Raw genomic sequence first — 21,819 nt, 5'->3', positions numbered from 1 at the left:
CTTATGTTGAACAATCTTGCTAAATTCTGTTAGTTCTAATAGTTGTTTTGTAAATTTCAGGTGATTTACATAATCATGTCATCTGCAAATAGAAAAATTTAATTCTTGCCTATTGATTATGACTTTTCTTTCTTTTTATTCTTCTTTCCCTCCAACAATGCACACTTTTTTACCTGCTAAATCTTTAAAAGTAATTCAAAAGTGACATCCATGCCAGAAAATTTAAATAACCACAACCAATGATTTCCTTAAGTAGATAACTGGCCAAAAAGTTCTTAAAAAAACCCAATTTTGTTAGATGAAGAAAAGCATATTTATCCTAAGATAAAAGGATAATCCTTAGTCACAAATTATATAATTATAAAACTTAATAAAATGATCACATATATACCCTTAAATTAAAAATCTAAGACTATGTATAATATCAGCACTGGTATCACTAGCATCAAAGCTAGAATTCTGAGAAAATTAATACTGCATGGATCCTTCTGACCTCTCATTATTTTCTCGTTTAACTATAAGTTACTTTTTACTGAGCACTGAATGTACATGTACCAGGATCTTTTAATCTTCACCAGACTATCCAGTAAGTAACTATCTCCATTTTACACAAGAAATTAAGAATTGGAGAGACTGAACTAATCTAACAAAGGTCAGTCATATTAAGTGGCAGGGCAAGGATAAGAACTAAGTTTGACCCCACAACCTATGGTAATCTTAATTACAATGTCACCTAAACCTCTTCATCACTAGCCCAGGTAACACTGCACTCTAGCCACATTAGTCTAAAACAAATAACAGTAATATCAGTGCCTTTTCTTCCCCCAAAACTCTACCATAATACTTTGCCTTCTTCCAAAAGGAACTTAATGCCACTGATATTTTATTAAGTACGCAGTGCGAAAAGTAACCAAATATACTTACTGGTTTCGGCATTTTCCTTCTCTTTCTGTCACCCTCTTTAAAAATTCTCCACTTTTATAAATTCTGTTGTACTTCTGTTAAAGAAAAGAAAGCATAATTAATCTATTATTTTTATATACTAATGTTTTTATTTAACAATATAGTTTGTATAGATTAAATAAAACTTTAAACTCACATTTTAAAATGTTACAATTAACATGGAGCTCTCATTTTAACTCTAATTTTCAATTTCTAATATTCCATTCTTTAAAAATACTTATATCTGTGATTTAAAATAGCACACATCTTAAATAACATTGTATAAAGCACCTTGATCAACTAAAAGTTTTAATTTTTTTCCTCAGATCTTTATTGGAGTATAACTGTTTTCCAATGTTGTATAGTTTCCACTGTACAACAAAGTGAATCAGCTGTATTTACACATACATTCCCATATCGCCTCCCTCCTTTCCACCCTCCCCACATCCCTATCCCACCCCTCTAGGTCATCACCAAACATCAAGTTGATCTCCCTATGTTATGCAGCTGCTTCTCACTAGCTATTTTACATTTGGTAGTGTTTACGTCTATGCTACCCTCTCACTTCGTCCCAGCTTCCCTTCCCCCACCACACCCTCAAGACCATTCTCTATGTCTGTGTCTTTATTCTTGTCCTGTCCCTAAGTCCCTCAGTACCATTTTGCTCTGTTTTGTTTAGATTCCATATACAAGGGTGAGTCAAAAATTATCCTCCCTATAGTCCTGATCTTGCTCCACTGGACTTTCACCTGTTTGGTCCCCTGAAAGCCACCCTACACGGACAAAGTTTCACTTTCGAAGAACTGAAGACACTGGTGCATTCGCGGCTGGCAGCTCAGCCTAAAACATTTTTCATTGAGGAAATATGAAAGCTTGTTGACAGATGGACAATGTGTACTGAAAAGCAAGGAGATTACGTTGAAAATGATGTAATTGTCTTTTCTATAATTAGAATAAATTCTATAGCCAGAGTGTGGGTAATTTTTGACTCGCCCCTGTATATGCGTTAGCATATGGTATTTGTTTTTTTCTTTCTGGTTTACTTTACTCTGTATGACAGACTCTAGGTCCATCCACCTCACTAAAAATAACTCAATTTCATTCCTTTTTATGGCTGAGTAATGTTTCATTGTATATATATGCCACATCTTCTTTATTTATTTATCTTTTGATAGGCATTTAGGTTGCTTCCATTTCCTGGCTATTGTAAATAGTGCTGCAATGAACACTGTGATATATATATCTTTTTAAATCATGGTTTTCTCAGGGTATATGCCCACTAGTGGAATTGCTAGGTCATATGGTAATTCTATTTTTAGTTCTCCACAGTGGCTGTATCAATTTACATTCCCACCAACAGTGGAGGAGGGTTTCCTTGTTTCCACATGCTCTCCAACATTTACTGTTTCTAGATTTTTTGATGACTGCCATTCTGACCAGTGTGAGGTGATACCTCATTGTGGATTTGATTTGCATTTCTCTGATGATTTGTGATATTGAGCATCTTTTCATGTGTTTGCCAGCCATCTGTACGTCTTCTTTGAAGAAATGTCTATTTAGGTCTTCTGCCCAGTTTTGGACTGGGTTGTTTTTTTCTGATATTGTGCTGAATGAGCTGCTTGTATATTTTGGAGATTAATCCTTTGTCAGCTGCTTTGTTGGCAAATATTTTCTCCCATTCTGAAAGTGGTCTTCTTGTCTTGTTTTGATTGTTTTTTAATATAAATTATTTATTATGTATGTATTTATTGGCTGCATTGGGTCTTTATTGCTGCACACAGGCTTTCTCTAGTTGCGGCTAGCGGGGGCTACTCTTCATTGTGGTGTGTGGGCTTCTCATTCTGGTGGCTTCTCTTGTTGTGGAGCACAGGCTTTAGGCTCAATTGTTGTGGCACACAGGTTTAGTTGCTCTGCAGCATGTGGGATCTTCCTGGAGCAGGGATCAAACCCATGTTCCCTGCACTGGCAGGCAGATTCTCAACCACTGCACCACACAGGAAGTCCCACTGTCTTGTTTATCGTTTCTTTTGCCATGCAAAAGCTTTTAAGTTTTATTAGGCCCCATTTGTTTATTTTTGTTTTTATTTCCATTATTTTAGGAGGTGGGTCAAAAAGGATCTTACTGTGATTTATGTCAGAGTGTTCTATGTTTTTCTCTAAGAGTTTTATAGTGTCTGGCCTTACATTTAGATTTTTAATCCATTTTTAGCTTATTTTTGTGTATGGTGTTAGGAAGCACTCTAACTTTATTCTTTTACATGTAGCTGTCCAATTTTCCCAGCACCACTTATTGAAGAGACTGTCTTTTCTCCATTGCATACTTTTGCCTCCTTTGTCAAAAATAAGGTGACTATATGTATGTGGGTTTATCTCTGGATTTGTAGTCTAGTTTGAAATCAGGGAGCCTGATCCCACCAACTCTGTCTTTCCTTCTCAAGATTGACTTGGCTATTTGGGGTCTTTTGCATTCCCACACAAACTGTAAAATTTCTTGTTCAAGTTCTGTGAAAAATGACATTGGTAATTTGATAGGGATTGCACTGAATCTGTTTATTGCTTTGGGTAGTATAGTCATTTTCACAATATTGATTCTTCCAAGCCAAGAATATGGTATATCTCTCCATCCGTGTGTACCATCTTTGATTTCTTTCATTAGTGTCTTATAGTTTTCTGCAAACAGGTCTTTTGCCTCCTTAGGTAGGTTTATTCCTAGGTATTTTATTCTTTTTGTTGCAGTGGTAAATGGGAGTGTTTCCTTAATTTTTCTGATTTTTTGTTGTTAGTGTATAGAAGTGCAAGAGATTTCTGTGCATTAATTTTGTGTCCTATTACTTTACTACTCATTGAGTAGCTCTAGCATTTTTCTGGTAGCCTCATTAAGATTTTCTATGTATAATATGTCATCTGCAAAGAGTGACAATTTTACTTCTTCTTTTCCAATTTGGATTCCTTCTACTTTGTTTTCTTCTCTGACTGCTGTGGCTAAAACTTCCAAAACTATGTTGAATAATAGCAGTGAGATTCGGCACCCCTGTCTTGTTTCTGATCTTAGAGAAAATGCTTTGTTTTTCACCATTGAGAATGATGTTTGCTATGGGTTGTGTATATGGCCTTTATTATGTTGAGGTAGTTTCCTTCTATGCCCTCTTTCTGGAGAGTTTTTATCATAAATAAGTGTTGAACTTCGTCAAAAGCTTTTTCTGCATCTATTGAGATTATCATATGGTTTTTATCCTTCAATTTGTTAATATGGTGTATCACATTGATTGATTTGCCTATATTGAAGAATCCTTGCATTCCTGGGATAAACCCCACTTGATCATGGTGTATGACCTTTTTAATGTGTTGTTGGATTCTGTTTGCTAGTATTTTGTTGAGGATTTGTGCATCTATATTCATCAGTGATATTGGCCTGTGATTTTTGTGTGTGTGTGTGACATCTTTGTCCGGTTTTGGTATCAGGGTGATGGTGGCCTCGTAGAATGAGTTTGAGAGTGTTCCTCCTTCTGCTGTATTCTGGAAAAGTTTGAGAAGGATAGGTATTAACTCTTCTCTAAATGTTTAATAGAATTTGCCTGTGAAGCCATCCGGCCCTGGGCTTTTGTTTGTTGGAAGATTTTTAATCACAGTTTCCACTTCAGTGCTTATGATAGATCTGTATATATTTTCTATTTCTTTCTGGTTCAGTCTTGGAAGGTTGTACTTTTCTAAGAATTTTGTGCATTTCTTGCAGGTTGTCCATTTTATTGGCACATAGTTGCTGGTAGTACTCTCTTATGATGCTTTGTAATTCTGCAGTGTCAGTTGTTTCTCCTTTTTCATTTCTGATTCTGTTGATTTGCATCTTCTTTATTTTCCTGAGGAGTCTGGCTAATGGTTTATCAACTGTGTTTATCTTCTCAAAGAACCAGCTTTTAGTTTTGTTGATGTTTGCTACTGTTTCTTTCATTTATTTTTCATTTATTTCTGATCTGATCTTTATGATTTCTTTCCTTCTGCTAACTTTCGGGTTTTTTGTTCTTCTTTCTCTAATTGTTTTAGGTGTGAGGTTAGGTTGTTTATTCAAGATTTTTCTTGTTTCTTGAAGTAGGAGTATATTGCTAGAAACGTCCCTCTTAGAAAAGTTTTAACTTAATTACAGACAACACATAGCAAAGGAAAGACTACTAAGGGCCCAAATGCTTTCTCTTTCTGAGTCAAGTTCACTCCTGTGCCCAGACTGGTAAAGAGAGGGACAGCAAAGAAGAGAACAGACAGATTCAGATTCTAAAGAAATGAACTCAGGAACAGTTTTCAACCTTTCTTCTGTACTGTCAAAGACAAAAAAGGAAATACTGATTAATGTAAACTACAAAAAGATAACTTTTTTTAAAAATTCACTGATTGACTGGCTGTGTTGGGTCCTCACTGCTGCACGTGGGCTTTCTCTCTAGTTGCAGCAACTGGGGGCTACTTTTTGTTGCGGTTCACGGGCTTCTCACTGTGGTTGCTTCTCTTGTTGCGGAGCATGGGCATAGGCTCTAGGCGTGTGGGCTTCAGTAATTGTGGCACACGGGCTTAGTTGCTCTGCGGCATGTGGGATATTCCAGGCCCAGGGATTGAACCTGTGTCCCCTGCACTGGCAAGCGGATTCTTAACCTCTGCACCACCAGGGAAGTCCCAAAAGATAACTTTTTAAAGAAAATTTTTCCTCCTTGAAAGTTTAAAAGTCCCAGTAGAGACAAATATATGAGTAACTTTTTCACCAAAGGTGGATAAAACAGCCAAAGTCTGCATACTAGCAATCTGCATGCTATTCATCAGCCAGCTAATGGCCTTCACTGAAATATAGAATTGCCCTTAAGACTAATGTTAAATTATATTTTCTCCCATTGAGGCAGCAGAGGTAAATCTTAACCCAGGAAAAACAACATGCTATTTTACGGTAAATGTTCTTACAAACATCTAACAAAATTGGGTTTTTCCCCTACAAACCTACCAAAAGATCTAACATTCTTAACCATTTAGTTGTCCAGAAAAAAATGATTATGATTCCAATTTGAAAAGCTACAATAAGAAGTGCATTAGATAATTACCTGAAAATCAGCTTATACAGGTAATATCTCTGCCGAGAGATATTTATTTGTTGCACTACTGACTAAATTAATACACAATTCTAAATTTTAAAAATATATTATCAATTGCTTTTTAAGATGCTGTTATTAATAAAACTGAAAATTCTCCAAATTGAAATAAAAACAAAAGATCGAAGTAAGGTCATTTCTCTAAATTTTAGCCAATCACATGTCAATTAACCTTCCTATAGCAGGAACTTCATCAAGAGAAATTTCTTATCTAATACAATGGGCTACGAAATAGAAGTATTAAATTCCTCACTTCCTAACTCTTACTGCTTAACTCTTAGCTAGGAAATGACAGATAAGATATTCCCTAGGTAAAATCACCTACTTCCATGAACCTAACTGTACTTCAGTCCTATCTTCCACTTCTAAATCTTCTTTTAATCCCCTACTATCAAATTCATCTCAGGTCTTAAAACCAACCTTCTGCACAATTTATAAGCCAGTAACTCTCAAGTCTGTAGCCCCAGGCTTGCCTGGCTAACTTGGCTTGCTCAATATTTAAAAGGTACCTCAAATACGACATGACTAAAACATGGCTTAAGTCTCTACACCCCACAGTAAAATCTTTTTCCACAAGTCTTGGTGACATATTTCTATAAAATTATTCATAGTATTCTCTCATGATTTTTTTTTATATCTCTACTACATCAACAGTTATGAGCCCCTTTCCATTCCTAATGCTGTTAATTCTTGCCTTCCCTTTTGCTTGATTACTCTTGCCAGAAGTTTGCTTCTAAAACCCAGCTTTCAGTTTTGTTGATCATCTGTGCCTTTTATTTTTCTACTTTGTTAATTTCTGTCCTTTTCCTCATCATCTTTCTTCTCATTAGTTGGCTTTTACTCTGTGGCTCCCTGAAAGTTTACCTAAGTAATTTCCAATCTTTTTTTTCTAATACATGCATTAAGGTCACAAACTAAATATGGCCCACCATAAGGCAATTCCAACATAAAGTGATCTCCCTATTTCACCAGTGAGACTATTTTAAAATAATTATCATCTGATTATGTAAAATAATCTAAATTCCTCACACACCAGACATGAGCATCTACATCAAACTTTTGAATCACAGTGAGTTTTCCAGATTACATAAAGCACTTTTTGAATCTATCACTAAAATTTTTATCCCAAGCCACAACTACCCACTTATATAAAACTTTAGCAGGACTTTATTTTTTCCTATTTGTATTTTTGGAATATATTTTAATATCCACAGTATAACTAGGTGTGTTATTTTTAAGTGACTTTTTAAAAAACAGATCTCCTCTAGACTTCTCTTTTTTACATTTAAATCACTTATCAGATGAGCTCCATGAGCTTTCCATATTGACACCTACTAAAGGCATTTCAGGTTAACATGCCTCTCTTAAACAGTACTTCCATATGCAAGAGAAAGAGGGAAGATAGGATTAAGATGGCGGAGTAGGAGGATGTGTACCCACTCCCTCTTGCAAGAGCACCAGAATTACAACTAACTGCTGAACAATCATCGATAGAAAGACACTGGAGCTCACCAAAAAAGACACCCCACATCCAGAGACAAAGGAAAAGCCACAATGAGACAGTAGGAGGCGTGCAATCGTGTTACAATCAAATCCCATAAATGCTGGGTGGGTGACTCACAAACTGGAGAACAGTTATACTGCAGAAGTCCACCCACTAAAGTGAGGGTTCTGAGCCCCACATCAGGCTTCCCAACCTGGGAGTCCAGCAACAGGAGGAGGAATCCCCAGAGAATTAGACCCTGAAAGCCAGCAGGATTTGACTGCAGGACTACCACAGGACTTGTGGAAACAGAGACTCCACTCTTGCAGCGCACACAAAGGAATGTGCTCACCAGGACCCAGGGGGAAGGAGCAGTGATCCCATAAGAGACTGAACCAGACCTACCTGCTGGTGTTGGAGGGTTGCCTGCAGAGGTGGGGGGGGGGCAGCTGTGGTTCACCGAGGAGGCAGGGGCACTGGCAGCAGGGGTTTTGGGAAGTGCTTATTGGTGTGAGCCCTCCCAGAGTCCACCATTAGCCCCACCAAAGAGCCTGTGGGCTCCAGCACAAGGTGGCCTCAGGCCAAACAACCAACAAGGTGTGAACACAGCCCCACCCATTAGCAGACAAGCAGATTAAAGTTTTACTGAGCTCCGCCCACCATATTGGATTAAAGCTTTACTGAGCTCCTCCCACCCAGCCCTACCCACCATCAGTCCCTCCCATCAGGAAGCACACAGGAGGCTCCTAGATAGCTTCCGCCACAAGAGGGCAGAGAGCAGTATCAGCAGTATTTCATCTTGCAGAACTGAAAACCACAGCCACAGAAAGATAGAGAAAATGAAAAAGCAGAGGACTTTGTACCAGATGAAGGGACAGGATAAAACCCCAAAAAACAACTAAATGAAGAGGAGATAGGCACCCTTCCAGAAAAAGAATTCAGAATAATGATAGTGAAGATGATCCAGGACTTTGAAAAAAGACTGGATGCAAAGATCGAAAAGTTTACCAAAGACCTAGAAGAATTAAAGAACAAACAAACAGAGATACGCAACACAATAACTGAAATGAAAAATACACTAGAAAGAACCAATAGCAGATTAACGGAGGCAGAAGGGCTAATAAGTGACCTGGAAGCAGAATGGTGATCATCAATGATGCAGAAAAGAATAAAGAAAAAAGAATGAAAAGAACTGAAAACAGCCTAAGACACCTCTGGGACAATGTTAAACGCACCAATATTCGCATTATAGGGGTCCCAGAAGGAGAAGAGAGAGAGAAAGGACCTGAGAAAATATTGGAAGAGATTCTAGTTGAAAACTTCCCTAACGTGGGAAAGGAAATAGCTACCCAAGTCCAGGAAGCGCAGAGAGTCCCAGGCAGGATAAATCCAAGGAGAAACATGCCAAGGCATATAGTAGTCAAGCTGACAAAAATTAAAGACAGAGAAAAGTTATTAAAAGCAACAAGGGAAAAAGGACAAATAACATACAAGGGAACTTCCATCAGGTTAACAGCTGATTTCTCAGCAGAAACTCTGCAAGCCAGAAGGGAGTGGCATGATATATTTAAAGTGATGAAAGGGAAGAACATACAACCAAGAATACTCTACCCAGCAAGGATCTCATTCAGATTCAACGGAGAAATCAAAAGCTTTCCAGACAAGCAACAGCTAAGAGAATTCAGCACCACCAAACCAGCCCTAAAACAAATGCTAAAGGAACTTCTCTAAGCGGGAAACATAAGAGAAGAGAAGGACCTACAAAAACAAACCCAAAACAATTAAGAAAATGGTAATAGGAACATACATATCAATAATTACCTTGAATGGAAATGGACTAAATGCACCAACCAGAAGACACAGACTGGCTGAATGGATACAAAAACAAGACCCATATACATGCTGTCTACAAGAGACCCACTTCAGATGTAGGGACACATACAGACGGAAAGTGAGGGGATGGAAAAAGATATTCCATGAAAATGGAAATCAAAAGAAAGCTGGAGTAGCAATACTCATATCAGATAAAATAGACTGTAAAATAAAAAATGTTACAAGAAACAAGAAAGGACATTACATAAAGATCAAGGGATCAATCCAAGAAGAGGAGGTAATAATAATAAATATATATGCACCCAATATAGGAGTACCTCAATACATAAGGCAAATGCTAACAACTATGAAAGAGGAAATGTAGAAATAGAGACACAGATGTAGAGAACAAACACATGGACACCAAGTGGGGAAAGCGGGGAGGGTTGGGGGGGAATGAATTGGAATATTGGGATGCCAAATTGTACACTCTAAATATAGGCTGTTTATTGTCTGTTAAAAAAAAAAAAAAGAGAAAGAGAACATCTTGCAATGAGAGTTCCTATGAAAAGAAATATAAATCTCCTTTCAGATGGAATAATTTGTGGGGAAATCTTATATTTAAAAGTCTACTATTTTTCTAAGTATCACTTTAGTAGCTTCCCACATAGGTTCTTACAGTTTTTTTCATTATTGTTTAGCTCTAGGTCTTTCAGTTTCCAATTATCATTTCTACTCATTACTAGTAAATTTTAAAGTTTCAAATAGAATGGTTAGAGGCCCTGGGGGACAGAGTGCTGTCTTTTTATTATTTATTTCTAAGTTTACCATATACTACAGTCAAAGAATTCATTAAGATTTCCTTCATGCTTAGTGCTTGGTCAGTTTCCTTTCTTTTTTGATTGTTCCAGATATAAATGAAAATAATGTATGTTTTGCATTTGATAAGTTAGATCGAGCCAGATTAAGTATCTAATGATTTGTTTATAGTCTCTCAATCTCAGTTTGGTTTAGTTAATCAAACTGAGAAGAACTGTATTAAATTTTCCCAACTCTGATTGTAGATGTTAATTTCTTCTTCTAAATTGCTAATTTTTAATTTATATGCTTTTAAGCTATGTTATTAGGTGAGTAAAGGTTTAGAATTATTATACCTAATGAATATTTCTTTTTTTCATTAAGTAATAATTTAATTGCATACAGTATTCTAAATTAACTGTTATTTCTTCAGCTTTCGGAAGATACTAGTTTTCTTCTGCCATCTGTTACTGATGAGAAGAAGTCTATCAATTCAACTCATTTCTCTGAGGTAACATGCCTTTTCTCTGCCTTCCTTTAAGATTCTGTGTGTGTGTTCTTCAGATTTGCTTTCATTTATCTTGTTCAGGATTTGGTAAACTTCCTTATTCTGAAGACTCATGCTTTTCTTAAATTCAGCAATTCTTATTAGATACATACCGGGTATCTTATACTCTAGTCCATGCCTACTCTTTCATATTTTCCATCTCCTTACCTCTCCGTGCAACATTTCTCCAGTCACTAAATTCTCTGCAGGTGTTCTTAACGTTTTACCTGTTCACTAGTCTAAATTTTCAGTGATTATATATTTTAATTTGTAGAAATTCACTTTTGGTCTTTTAAGAAAAATTTTAATGCTATACTATTTTATAATTCATATGAATCCTCCCTTTACCCCATAATGTTTATTTTATGTCACTATAAAATTTTCTATTTCCAGTTCATTAGGACTTGTTTCTTTATGGAGTTTGTAATTCTGGACAGAAAGCCTTTGCAAATAAGGATATGGTTGACTTCCCAAAAAAAGCTTATAAAAATGCATATTTTCAGACCAGTGCTCTCTCTTAAATATACTCTGAATAAAAAAAAGATATAAAACAAAGTAATCTGTACCAAGACAGTCTCAGCAGTACAAAGATATTATAACAGCCAATGATTACAATCAAAGTCACAATTAAAGTTGAAATTACGTGATAACAAGATGGACAAACTGTGTCAACATTACATAAGGATAAGTGAAAAGGCAGAATACAGTAGCCGTCTCTTATAACTAAGTAAAAAAACAGCTGTCCTTACAAAGGATATTGGGATATGCAGAACTGAGCACTTAATACTAATCAGGGTCTTATTTTTGTTAAGTTACTCATTTTAAAAATCAGGTATGAATTTTAAAAATATAGGACTTCCCTGGTGGCACAGTGGTTAAGAATCCGCCTGCCAATGCAGGGGACATAGGTTTGATCCCTGCTCCAGGAAGATCCCACATGCCAAGGAGCAACTAAGCCTGTGCACCACAATTACTAAAGCCTGCGTGCCCTAGGGCCCTCGTGCTGCAACTACTGAGTCCACACGCTGCAACTACTGAAGCCTCAGAGCCTAGAGCCCATGCTCTGCAACAAGAGAAACCATGGCAATGAGAAGCCCATGCACTGTAACGAAGAATAGCCTCTGCTTGCTACAACTAGAGAGAGGCCATGCAGCAATGAAGACCCAAAGCAGCCAAATAAAAATACATATATACTTCACTGAATTGTCTATATACCAGTCTATTCATAAAATATCATGATATGCATAAGAATTCTACCTTAAGTTTTTTAGGATGAAACTGTGTATAAATGTAGTTAAAACCTAAGTTTTTAGCCAATGTAGTGATCTTTAAAAAATATTTATATCACGATAATATTATTTAACCTCAATAGTACATTTCTAGTCCTCCCATGATTGTAGTAGCATGTTTTTATTCTTGAAAATGACATGTTAGTAGTAAAATGGACAATTTAATAAAATGTCACGTGAAAAGCCAAGGTACCTAGGTATATGTCCTGGATTTGTACCTCTAACTGGCTCATCTTGAAAACTGTGTTTCAGTGCCTTCTTCTCTAAAAAAAAAAATGACACCATATAATCACCTAAACCACTATATATCAAAGATGTATAATAAAAATCAGGGACTTCCCTGGTGGTCCAGTAATAAAGAATCTGCCTTCCAATGCAGGGGATGCAAGTTCGATCCCTGGTCGGGGAACTAAGATCTCACATGCCGCGGGGCAACTAAGCCTGTGCACTATAACTACTGAGCTCACGTGTCTCAACTAGAGAGCCTGTGTGCCACAAGCTACAGAGCCCACATGCCCTGGAACCTGTACAAAACAACTAGAGAAGATAAAACCCACACGCCACAACTAGACAGAAGCCTGCACAACACAATGAAAGATTCCGCAGGCAGCAACTAAGATCTGATGCAGCCAATAAATAAATAAATAAATATCAACTCTTCCCCCTCTACCCTCATGATAATTATTTTTTAAAAATTTACTCCTTCCTCCCCACTCTTCCTAAATTTCTTCAAGTGGTCTTACCCTACCTCTTTTTCACACTGACTCCCACAAAAGCAATGAAGCACAGGCATGCCAAGCAGCATTAAGAAATGCTGCCAGCATATATATCTCCCATTTCCAGAAAATGTATGAATATATACACAAACACAGTGCCACATTTCAGAGACAAAACATTCACATAAAACATTCTTTATCCTTTAACTTTGAGGGTGACCCTAAAACAGCCTCTTTTCTACAGTACAATGGAGAAACAGCCTTATGCTTGACACCTTGAGCTCTATTAGTCAGTGGCACAACAATGGACTCTCCCCACCTGTCGGGTGGTAAAACAGGTTGTTAAAGTCTGTCCATACTGGGCCTACAATAATGCTTCAATAATTTATACCAGGCTGCCTAATTTTACTCTTAAGATATTCTTTTCCCCAAGCATAACTGTCCTTTTTTCCTGTCTTTTGAGACACCATCTCTGAACATAACTGTGGTCTCTCCACAGACCAAAAAATTACTAAAGAAGTCCTCTGCCAACTTAATGGGAGAACAAGGAGCAAGGTAACAAAGAGAAGTATAAACTGAATTAACAAGGTAATTCTGGAAGTCAAATTAACACAATAATGGCATCTACAAAAAAAGTTCTTAATCACTTTTTTTCCCCCAACATGGGCCCCTCTGATAAAGCCTATGAACCCCGTCCTAGAAAAGTATTTTTAAATGCACAAAATATACAATATTACACAAAAAGCCAATTGTACTGAATTACAATTATCAAAAATATAAAAAGCACAAATTTACAATCCAGTAATATATGTGCTTGTTAATCTTTAAATAACAATATCTACCAGTGTGTCTAATAATTAAACTTTAAGTAATGATGAGTATTAAATGTCATTTTGAGATCTACAACAACGGTAATACATCACGAAAATATCTGCAGTTTCTATTAGAAACAGTCTCTGCTTCCCTTGCCCACTTTCGTAATGGAAGAAAACACGTAAAGATGTAACTTTTTTCACCATTCAAGTTCACAGACCCACAGGTTTAAAACCTTGAATATACAAAGAACTATGCTTATTAAGTTTTTTAGCTCTGTTAAGTACTGAGTTTAATAGCAATAATTATGTGTGACTCTACAAGTCAAGCAGAGGACAAGAATTTTTAGTTCCATTTTGCAAAAAAGAAATAAGGCCAAAAGCAAGGACAAGGGTAGTAAATGGAATTATTTGTGGAATTAATGTAGGTAAAGTGGCTCACTTTTCAGCCACTTTATCTAATCTTACCAATAACTGCCCTTCCTCCTTCTGCCCAAGATAAGTATCACAATCCCTTGTTCCTCTAATTAAGGAAATTGAGTTTCAGATAAGTCACCTGCCCAAAGCAATAAGGCTAGTGGAAGAAGTCAGAGGTCCTTCTAAATCCAAGTCCTGTGCTCTTTTGGCTATCCTATTCTGCCTTCCTCTGACATCATTCTAGACAAGCTCATCCCAATTATAAGAGCTTTTCAAGAAGTTCTCTTTCCTCTGTTGTTTTCAGATGAAAAAGACTACCTCTAAAGACGTTATAAGTGCACATCAATAATGGTATAATTACCTCTGTAAATTAATTTCCTGTAAGGGTGACATGCAGTGCTAAATAAGGCATTAAGTGCTTGCTTATGTAGGAAATGCCTTTTGTTCAAGGAAATAAATTATTCACATTGTTCTGGGCAATATACACATTACTGGAAATGCAAGACAAATTTCTAGAACTTAAAACAAATATAAAGCAGAAAGCAAAGTTTTACATTGAATTTCAATTATTTTCTAAATGAATTTTGTAAATTTAAAAGAAACATCATACCTGCATTGTTTCCTAGGAGGGTAGAAAAACAATACATTGTCATTTTTGCAAAAATTAAGTTTAAATGCTAAAAGGTAGGAAAGTTAAATCTAGTCCAATTTCTTCATTTTACACTTAAGGAAACACCAAAAATTCATATAATAAATGTTTAAAAATGGAAAAACAAAGATAGGTTCATGTAAATCACCTAGGTAGAAGAAAACTCTCAAGCTGACCTGAGGAATTCTCACAATTCTATAACTGTTTTGAAATACTAGATATTACAGTAGCTTATTTTCAAAACAGAATAAAGTCAAGTTTCTTTAATATCTTTAAAATTAGACAGTATCCGCTGATGCAGTCAATAAGGCTATATGGCAGTTCTATCATTGTTTCTAAATTTTGAGATATTCAATCCCCCTTCTGAGAAAATTGGAATGGTGTCTGGCTCACAGTAAGGCCTCAGATGTTTGTTGATTTTGCTGGTGAATGAAGTTTATATATAATATTCACTTGAATTTTTCTGTTGATCATTATCAAGGGCAATATTTTCCTCTCATCTTTTACACTGTAAAATGAGCAAACCAGCAAGCAATAGGCTATAAGAGATAGCAACCATGAACATGGGGAAAAAAACCAAACTTCTCCGAAGTTCAGGCCTTTATCATCTCTACTTAAGACTCTTTCAATAATCTCATTTAATTTGACAATTCAAATTAAATTTAAAGGCCAGCTAATCTGACACATTTAATAATATCTATAATAATCATGCTGCTTGGTGATTAGATGTAAACAGTAAGCACTTTAGGTACACAGTCATCCTTTGGTATCCACAGTTGATTGGTTCCAGGACCCCTATGCAGATACCAAAATCTAGGAATGCTCAAGTTCCTTACACAAAGTATATGTACATTTATATACATATATATAAAATACTGTATTTGCATATAACCCACACACATCCTCCCATATACTTTAAATTATCCCTAGGTTACTTATAATACCTAATACAATGTAAATACTTGCCAGCATGTGGCAAATTCAAGTTTTACTTTTTGGAACTTTCTGGAATTTTTTTCCAAATATTTTCAATCCAAGGTTGGGAGAACCCACAGATGTGGAGTACCAACTGTATATATCAACTTTGCTTAATAATCAAACTAGGTATTTATAGTTTCCTTCAAGTCTCGAATCTAGAAACAGCGTAAATATCAACACTACTCATGATGGCTAACAAAGTTTAGTCCATCCCACACACTCAATAAAAGCCAAAGGGTGAGTAGATTCAATTAACCATGGCTGAGATTTCCTACGTCCCCATTCTCTCTTTTATTAATGGTCCCTCTACTATACTCGTGCCCACATCATTCTGAGTACTACCAGGATTTTCAGTTATAAACAACTACTCTGGTTAATTTATCAAAAGGTTATTAGTTAACTTACAGAAACAACAAGTGTTTTTTTTTTTTTAAGTACAAAACAAGAAACACCAGAATTCACATCACAGAAGACTATGCTTACAACTGTTACAACGAATATGAACTCCAGTCTATACACACAGAGCACTTAAGCAAAAACGCTCTATGGTATACAAAACGGCAGAAGAGTATTTTCATTAGACTGTGACGTTCTCATTATCTTACTTATTAACAAATTAGAATATCTGGCATATGATTATGTCTGAATGTATAAATGATACCTTAAAGGGTCAGCAAACTTTCTGTAAAGGTCCACGTTAAGTAAGCTTTCTACGTTTTGTGGCCTATACAGCCTCTGCTGCAATTACTCTGTTGCTGTACCACAACAGCACCTATAGATAATATGTAAACCAATGAGCTATCATGTGTTCAAACAAAACTTTATTTACAAAAAACAGGTAAGTAGGCTGAACCTGGCCTACAAAACCAGTTTATTGACCTCTTCAAATGGTTAACGGTAAAGAGAATATCATTTTCAAATAAATCAACTTTACTAGAACCCAAAAGTTTCTTATTTCAAATGTATGTAAATAATGTAGAAAAGCAGAAAAGGAACCAGTGTTTCTAGAGCATCCTATTCATATGCATTAGATCACCTAATGTAAAAGAAAGTCCACTTACCATATTTACATATATAACTAGCCTCTATAAAATCTATGCTAGAATTCTGCAATAGGAAAAAAATTAAAACTTTGTGCATCTGCAAGAATGTCTGTACATACTGGCTATTCAAAGAAAAAAAACAGAAACGAAAACAGAAAACCTATACAACTACTAACCTGAAAGAACCCCTCTCTTCCAGGAAGATAAAGCTAAGATTCACTATTAAATGGAACGAAGAAATAAAGAAGTGAATCATATGGACCATATTTCCTTTCCAAACAGTTCCCAACTAAAAAGCTACATGTATCACAGTGACATTTCACTACCCCAAATCGTAAACCCTTTTTTAAAGGACACCATTTTTCAGTCAGTTATATACCATACCCTAGGAAGAAAAAAAGTGAATTCACCTTCAATTATTAAGAAAATTTGCACTTGTACATGAACACTTTTGAGATTATAGTAAATTCCCTATTTTTATTTCATTCAAATGATGAAAATCTGAGAAATATTACTCAATGCTCAACACAGTAATAAACAACACCCTTTCAATGTTTGTTACAAAATAACTTATTTTTAAAGACTTTAAAATCACAAATAAGGGGTATATGTAAAGTATATGTTTACCCTTGCAAAAATACTGGCATTTTCTATATACTACAAGAATAGCTAATAGCAATTACCTCTGAAAAACAGAGTGGGGGCGGGTCTGGAAAGTTGGGGTGAAGTTTTACTTTCCCCTTAATATCTTTATGTGTTTTTTAACTTTGTCATAAAATTCACTAATTTTATAGTCTTTAAAAATGGTTTAAAATATGTTCAATATAAATTAATACTGAAAAATATACCAGGAACTAATATGAATAGTAAAGGCAGGATTCCTCTAAAAGAGGTTAGAAATTCAGGAACTCTCTGGGGCCAGGCTGGCCACTTCTACCACTCAACAGGTGAGCATATACTTGCTGCAGAAGTTAGGGAAATTCCCTGAGGGGCTTTTAACACCAGGAGGTTTTAAATAACCTTGTAAGGCTGCAGTCTACAGCAACCCAATCCTGTTCCACTCAATCCAGTACCCCAAGGGTAATATGAGGGTCATGAAAAGTGCCCACTAGCTCCTGGTCTGCAGGAGGTCCAAGCCATCCAAGAAAGGGTGACTTCCCTGACTTCCCAGATTCACAGCAAGAGCATGAAGTTATATTAACCATACCTATCAAGTATGTTCACCAACATGGCTATCTTCACAATCGTAACAGAACACATTTTTTAAAGCTTTGGTCTTTGGGACATATTGGTTAAAATTTGTCATTTTTAAATGGTATAAATTGAATAAGTTAAAAATAGATGAGAAAACAAGACTCCCATCATCACTCAAGATTTCAGGTTCCATTCTATTAGACTATACACAGATTATATTAGAAGATAGAGAACTGAAATTAAGATAAAAATATATAAAGACTTTCATTTCAACCACCTACAAAAGATAAAAATGAATAATAAAATCCAATTCTGCTCTTGGGAATAGTGACACAAAAAACCAAGAAATAACCCGTGTTCTCTGAGACTACTGAGAGTTAGCAAAAGAGAAAGAACAGCAGAGTCATTTCTCAAAAAAAAGACAGTTTAATTTCCAGTTAATACAAATGTCCCAAACAAAGGACAGACTAAACATACTTTCCCCACGCTGAAATTAATTGCATTTAATTTCTGAGCCTCGCCTACATGCACGGCCACGCTTGTGAATACAGGAGTGAACAAAACAATCCACAACGGCAAGAATTTAACATTCCTAAATGCCACAAATTTTGTCTCATTTAAATAAAACTGTATGAGGACTGGCACGGGGAGGATGGGGGGGACTCGAGGGAGGGTGGGGGGGGAGTCGAGGGAGGGAGGGAATACGGGGATATGTGTATAAAAACAGATGATTGAACTTGGTGTACCCTCCCAAAAATAATAAATAAATAAATAAAATTAAAATAAATAAATAAATAAAACTGTAAAGAATTTCAATGCATGTCTATTCATTCTTCACTAATAATATATTGTTTATTAAATCCCATCATACAGTAAAAAAGTGATTTGGCAAAAAAGAAAGTCAGTGCAATCAACTTTACAAGATACCATTAACTTCAAAACAAATATTTTACTGAAAACAGTTTGCCACATTTGAGGTGATTAGTCGTCTCTGGAAGATAAAGCACACTGGTGAAAGTAATGTAATACTAAGAAATTTAAAAAAAAAATGCAATCCTGAATATTAGTCTCTTCCTAAATCTATCGATAATTACGCTGTTAGGGCCCATAAATGGATTAAGCCATTATTTATCCAGCAAAATGAACGGGGCAATTGTTCATTCAGAGCTCCGTCCAAAATATAAAAGAGTATTTAGTGTTCTAAAAAAATGTATGCTCCGTAAACAATAGACTGCAATGTCTATGTCCAAGTGCTCGTTTATCAAATAAACCATTATCATCTTAGGTTTTTACATTTACATCAAGAACTCATTAGAATGTCTTCTACAAAAATCTCAACTGTATTTTAAAATACATCTTTAATGAAGCTAACGTTGAACACATTTCCAACCTCATTAATAACCACTCCTTAATGGTAAAAAAAACTCTAAATAACATGTTGTGAATGGTTAAAGAACCATGCCACATCTGTGTAGGAAGTGATGTGCTCTATTTAAACTGAAATAATGTAGTGCCCCCCCTTTCAAAGTTAGCCCGGGAATTAAGTTTACAACCCTTCAAAGGAAGGGGGGACTATAATGCACTCAACTTGTCCACTGGGGTTTAAGATACTAAACTGGGCTGCCTCAAAAGGGAGAAAGTTATGGGGCTGGGAGGCCGCCTGCAGCAGCAGCAGGTAGAGCCGGGGCAGCAACGGCGGCCCTCGCCGCGCGGGTGCGGGTGGCCGGGAGCGGCTCGCGCCCCAAACCCCGTCATGCAACATCCCTCTGCCAACAGCGCGGAACGCACGCTCTCTAGTAATCCAACGCCCTCACTTTCTAACCGGAGGCCGGGGAGAAGTGGTACTAAATTCCTTATCTACATGGCAAAACCTAATTTTCCCTACGCTTAAATCTGTATTCTCCAACTACCTAGCAGGGACGAGCCAGGCCGAGCCCGCGGCCGCGCCCGAGCGGCGGGAACCCGCCCGAGCCCGGGGCAGAGGGGACTCGGGGTCGACGCTGAGAGCGGACCCACGGCCGGGGGAGAAGCGCGCGGCGGCGTGTTCAGGCCGCAGCCACGACTCGGGCCGAGCCTCGCGGCTCCCGCGGCCCCGGGAGCGGCCTGGCCCGCCGGGCCGTTAGAGCAGCGGCACCGCGGCCCTCGCGGCGCGGCCACCGGGCAGCACGGGGCCCCGAAACTTCTCGCCGCCACCTCGGCGTCTCCGGCGGAGCCCGGGAAAGGGAGTGGGGGAAGGGAGGGCGCCGGCGGCTTACCCCGAGAGCGGGCGGCTCCTTCCCGCCCCGAGTGTGGCCGGGGCACTGCGCGGCGGCGCCGGGCGTCGCGGCTGCGGCAGGGAGGGAGAGGCGGTGGAGGGAGCGCTTGGCCGCGGGAGAGCAGAGGCGCCGCCGCCACCGCAGACAGCTCCGCAATATGGCTGCCCGGCGGCTCCTCGGGGGTAAAGGCGGGGCTGCCCCGCGCCCCCCGCCTCCCCCTGCCGGCCGGCCGGCCCGCCTCGCGCCGCGGGCCCGAGCAGCGACGCCGCCGCCGCCAGGCCGCCCGCGCCCCGCCCCCGCCCCCGGCCCGGCCCGGCCCAGCCCCGCCCAGCCCACCCCACCCCACGGGCTCGCCGCCGCCCGCCTCACGCGGCTTCGCTCGGGGGTCCCGGTCTGGGGCGGGGACGCGCGAGGGCCGGGCTGCGGCTCCGGAGCCGGGAGGGTAAGGGGGAGAGCGCGGGGGTGGGGAACTCCTTCCGGGGAGGACTAGGCTTGAGCGAAGCGCGACCATCAGGGGAGAGGAGCCGCCCAGCTCAGGGCTGGGGGTGGGTCCGCCGCCTCCTCGCGACGGGTGGTAACTTGAAACTCCCGCTGGTGCCAGAAGAGCTCACCGAGGGCGTCGCCAGCGCCCCCGAGGAGGAATCCTTCCCCGAGGGAATCCGGAACAGTCGAGCGTGTTACTCGGCTGCTGAGCTTGAAAATCCTGGACCTGGAGAGAGAAAAGGGCCTGCCTTGGAGGAGTTTATATATGCACTAAAGAACTTTACATTATTTGGACAGAATTTACCTAACTAGAAAAACTTGCTTTTTCAGGGGCAATTCTTAAATCCCCACCAAAATCTCGATGGATGTGGCCCCAGTCGAGAGTGCAGATTTTTATCCAGGCAAGGATATTTGATAAATGTTTATTATCTCTAGCGTTCTTCGGCAGTTGGAAGAAGTCGGTTAAAAGGAACATGTCGGAAGTGGGACCCCAAAGAGCAACAAAACCTAAATTATCCTAGACTTTGTGAAAGTTGGGCATTTGATCATGGTCTGACTCTATAGCTCACTCACTTTAGTGGTTGAGACTAGATAGACTTCTGCTCGATGTTGTGTCATCTTACCCCCACGCCTCTGGGATTTTTTTAAAAAGCAAAACTTGCTCCGTGTATAGAAACAGCAAGTGCAGAAAATCAGATTAGCCCAGCTTGACCTGTTTGCAGTGCTTTATATACTTTTTATTAATATGCTTTACATTCAAATAAAACCTCACGAGCGTACTTAACTTTTACAGAACAAATAATTTATATCTTTCCTGCTTTAGCATTTGCCTTCCCCGAGACAATAGCTTTTCCAGGAACTCTCTCCCCTGATTACTTTCGCTAAATTTACTCTTCAGTGAGTTTCCATCATTGCCCTTTGAGACCCCTCTGAACAATTAAAAGCCCCAGGAGTTAACTCAAAGTCCTTTAAAGTGCAGATTCCTCATGGGTGGGAACCAGGTGTGTGCCTTTTTTTTTTTTTTTTTTTTTTTTTTTTTTTCACTATGAGCTTACTCCCTGACCTCCCTGGGGTGCAAGAATTATCCAGGTGATTGTTCAGCCTTCCACAGCAAGCTGCGTGCATAAAGATCGTCAAAGCATTATGTAAGTTCCTAGAGAGCACACTAATAAAACATACTTTTGCAACAGAAAATGAAGCATTCATTGTCGTTTGTCACATGCCAGGCACTGGTGTGAAATGCTTTACATGACTTTTAATAATTACAACAGCCCTGAG

The 21,819-nt window shown here is 38.4% G+C and overlaps 1 protein-coding gene across 2 annotated transcripts in view; it reads right to left on the bottom strand.

Annotated features, from left to right (window-relative positions):
• Window positions 1–20,196, bottom strand: part of RDX (radixin) — a 90,930-nt gene extending 70,734 nt beyond the window's left edge. For both annotated transcript variants that reach the window (XM_057695742.1, XM_057695741.1), the window contains exons 1-2: window positions 20,059–20,196; window positions 925–998 (exon numbers count right to left, since the gene is read on the bottom strand). In XM_057695742.1, coding sequence (XP_057551725.1) covers window positions 925–936 — 12 coding nt within the window. In that variant the 5' untranslated portion in view covers window positions 937–998; window positions 20,059–20,196. The remainder of the gene's footprint in view (window positions 1–924; window positions 999–20,058) is intronic.
• Between the last annotated feature and the right edge of the window lie 1,623 nt (window positions 20,197–21,819).

Source organism: Hippopotamus amphibius, chromosome 9 (genome assembly GCF_030028045.1).
Source record: "Hippopotamus amphibius kiboko isolate mHipAmp2 chromosome 9, mHipAmp2.hap2, whole genome shotgun sequence".
Classification (NCBI taxonomy): Eukaryota; Metazoa; Chordata; class Mammalia; order Artiodactyla; family Hippopotamidae; genus Hippopotamus; species Hippopotamus amphibius.
Note: the sequence above shows the minus strand (reverse complement) of the source record. Positions and strands in the feature narration are given on the sequence as shown.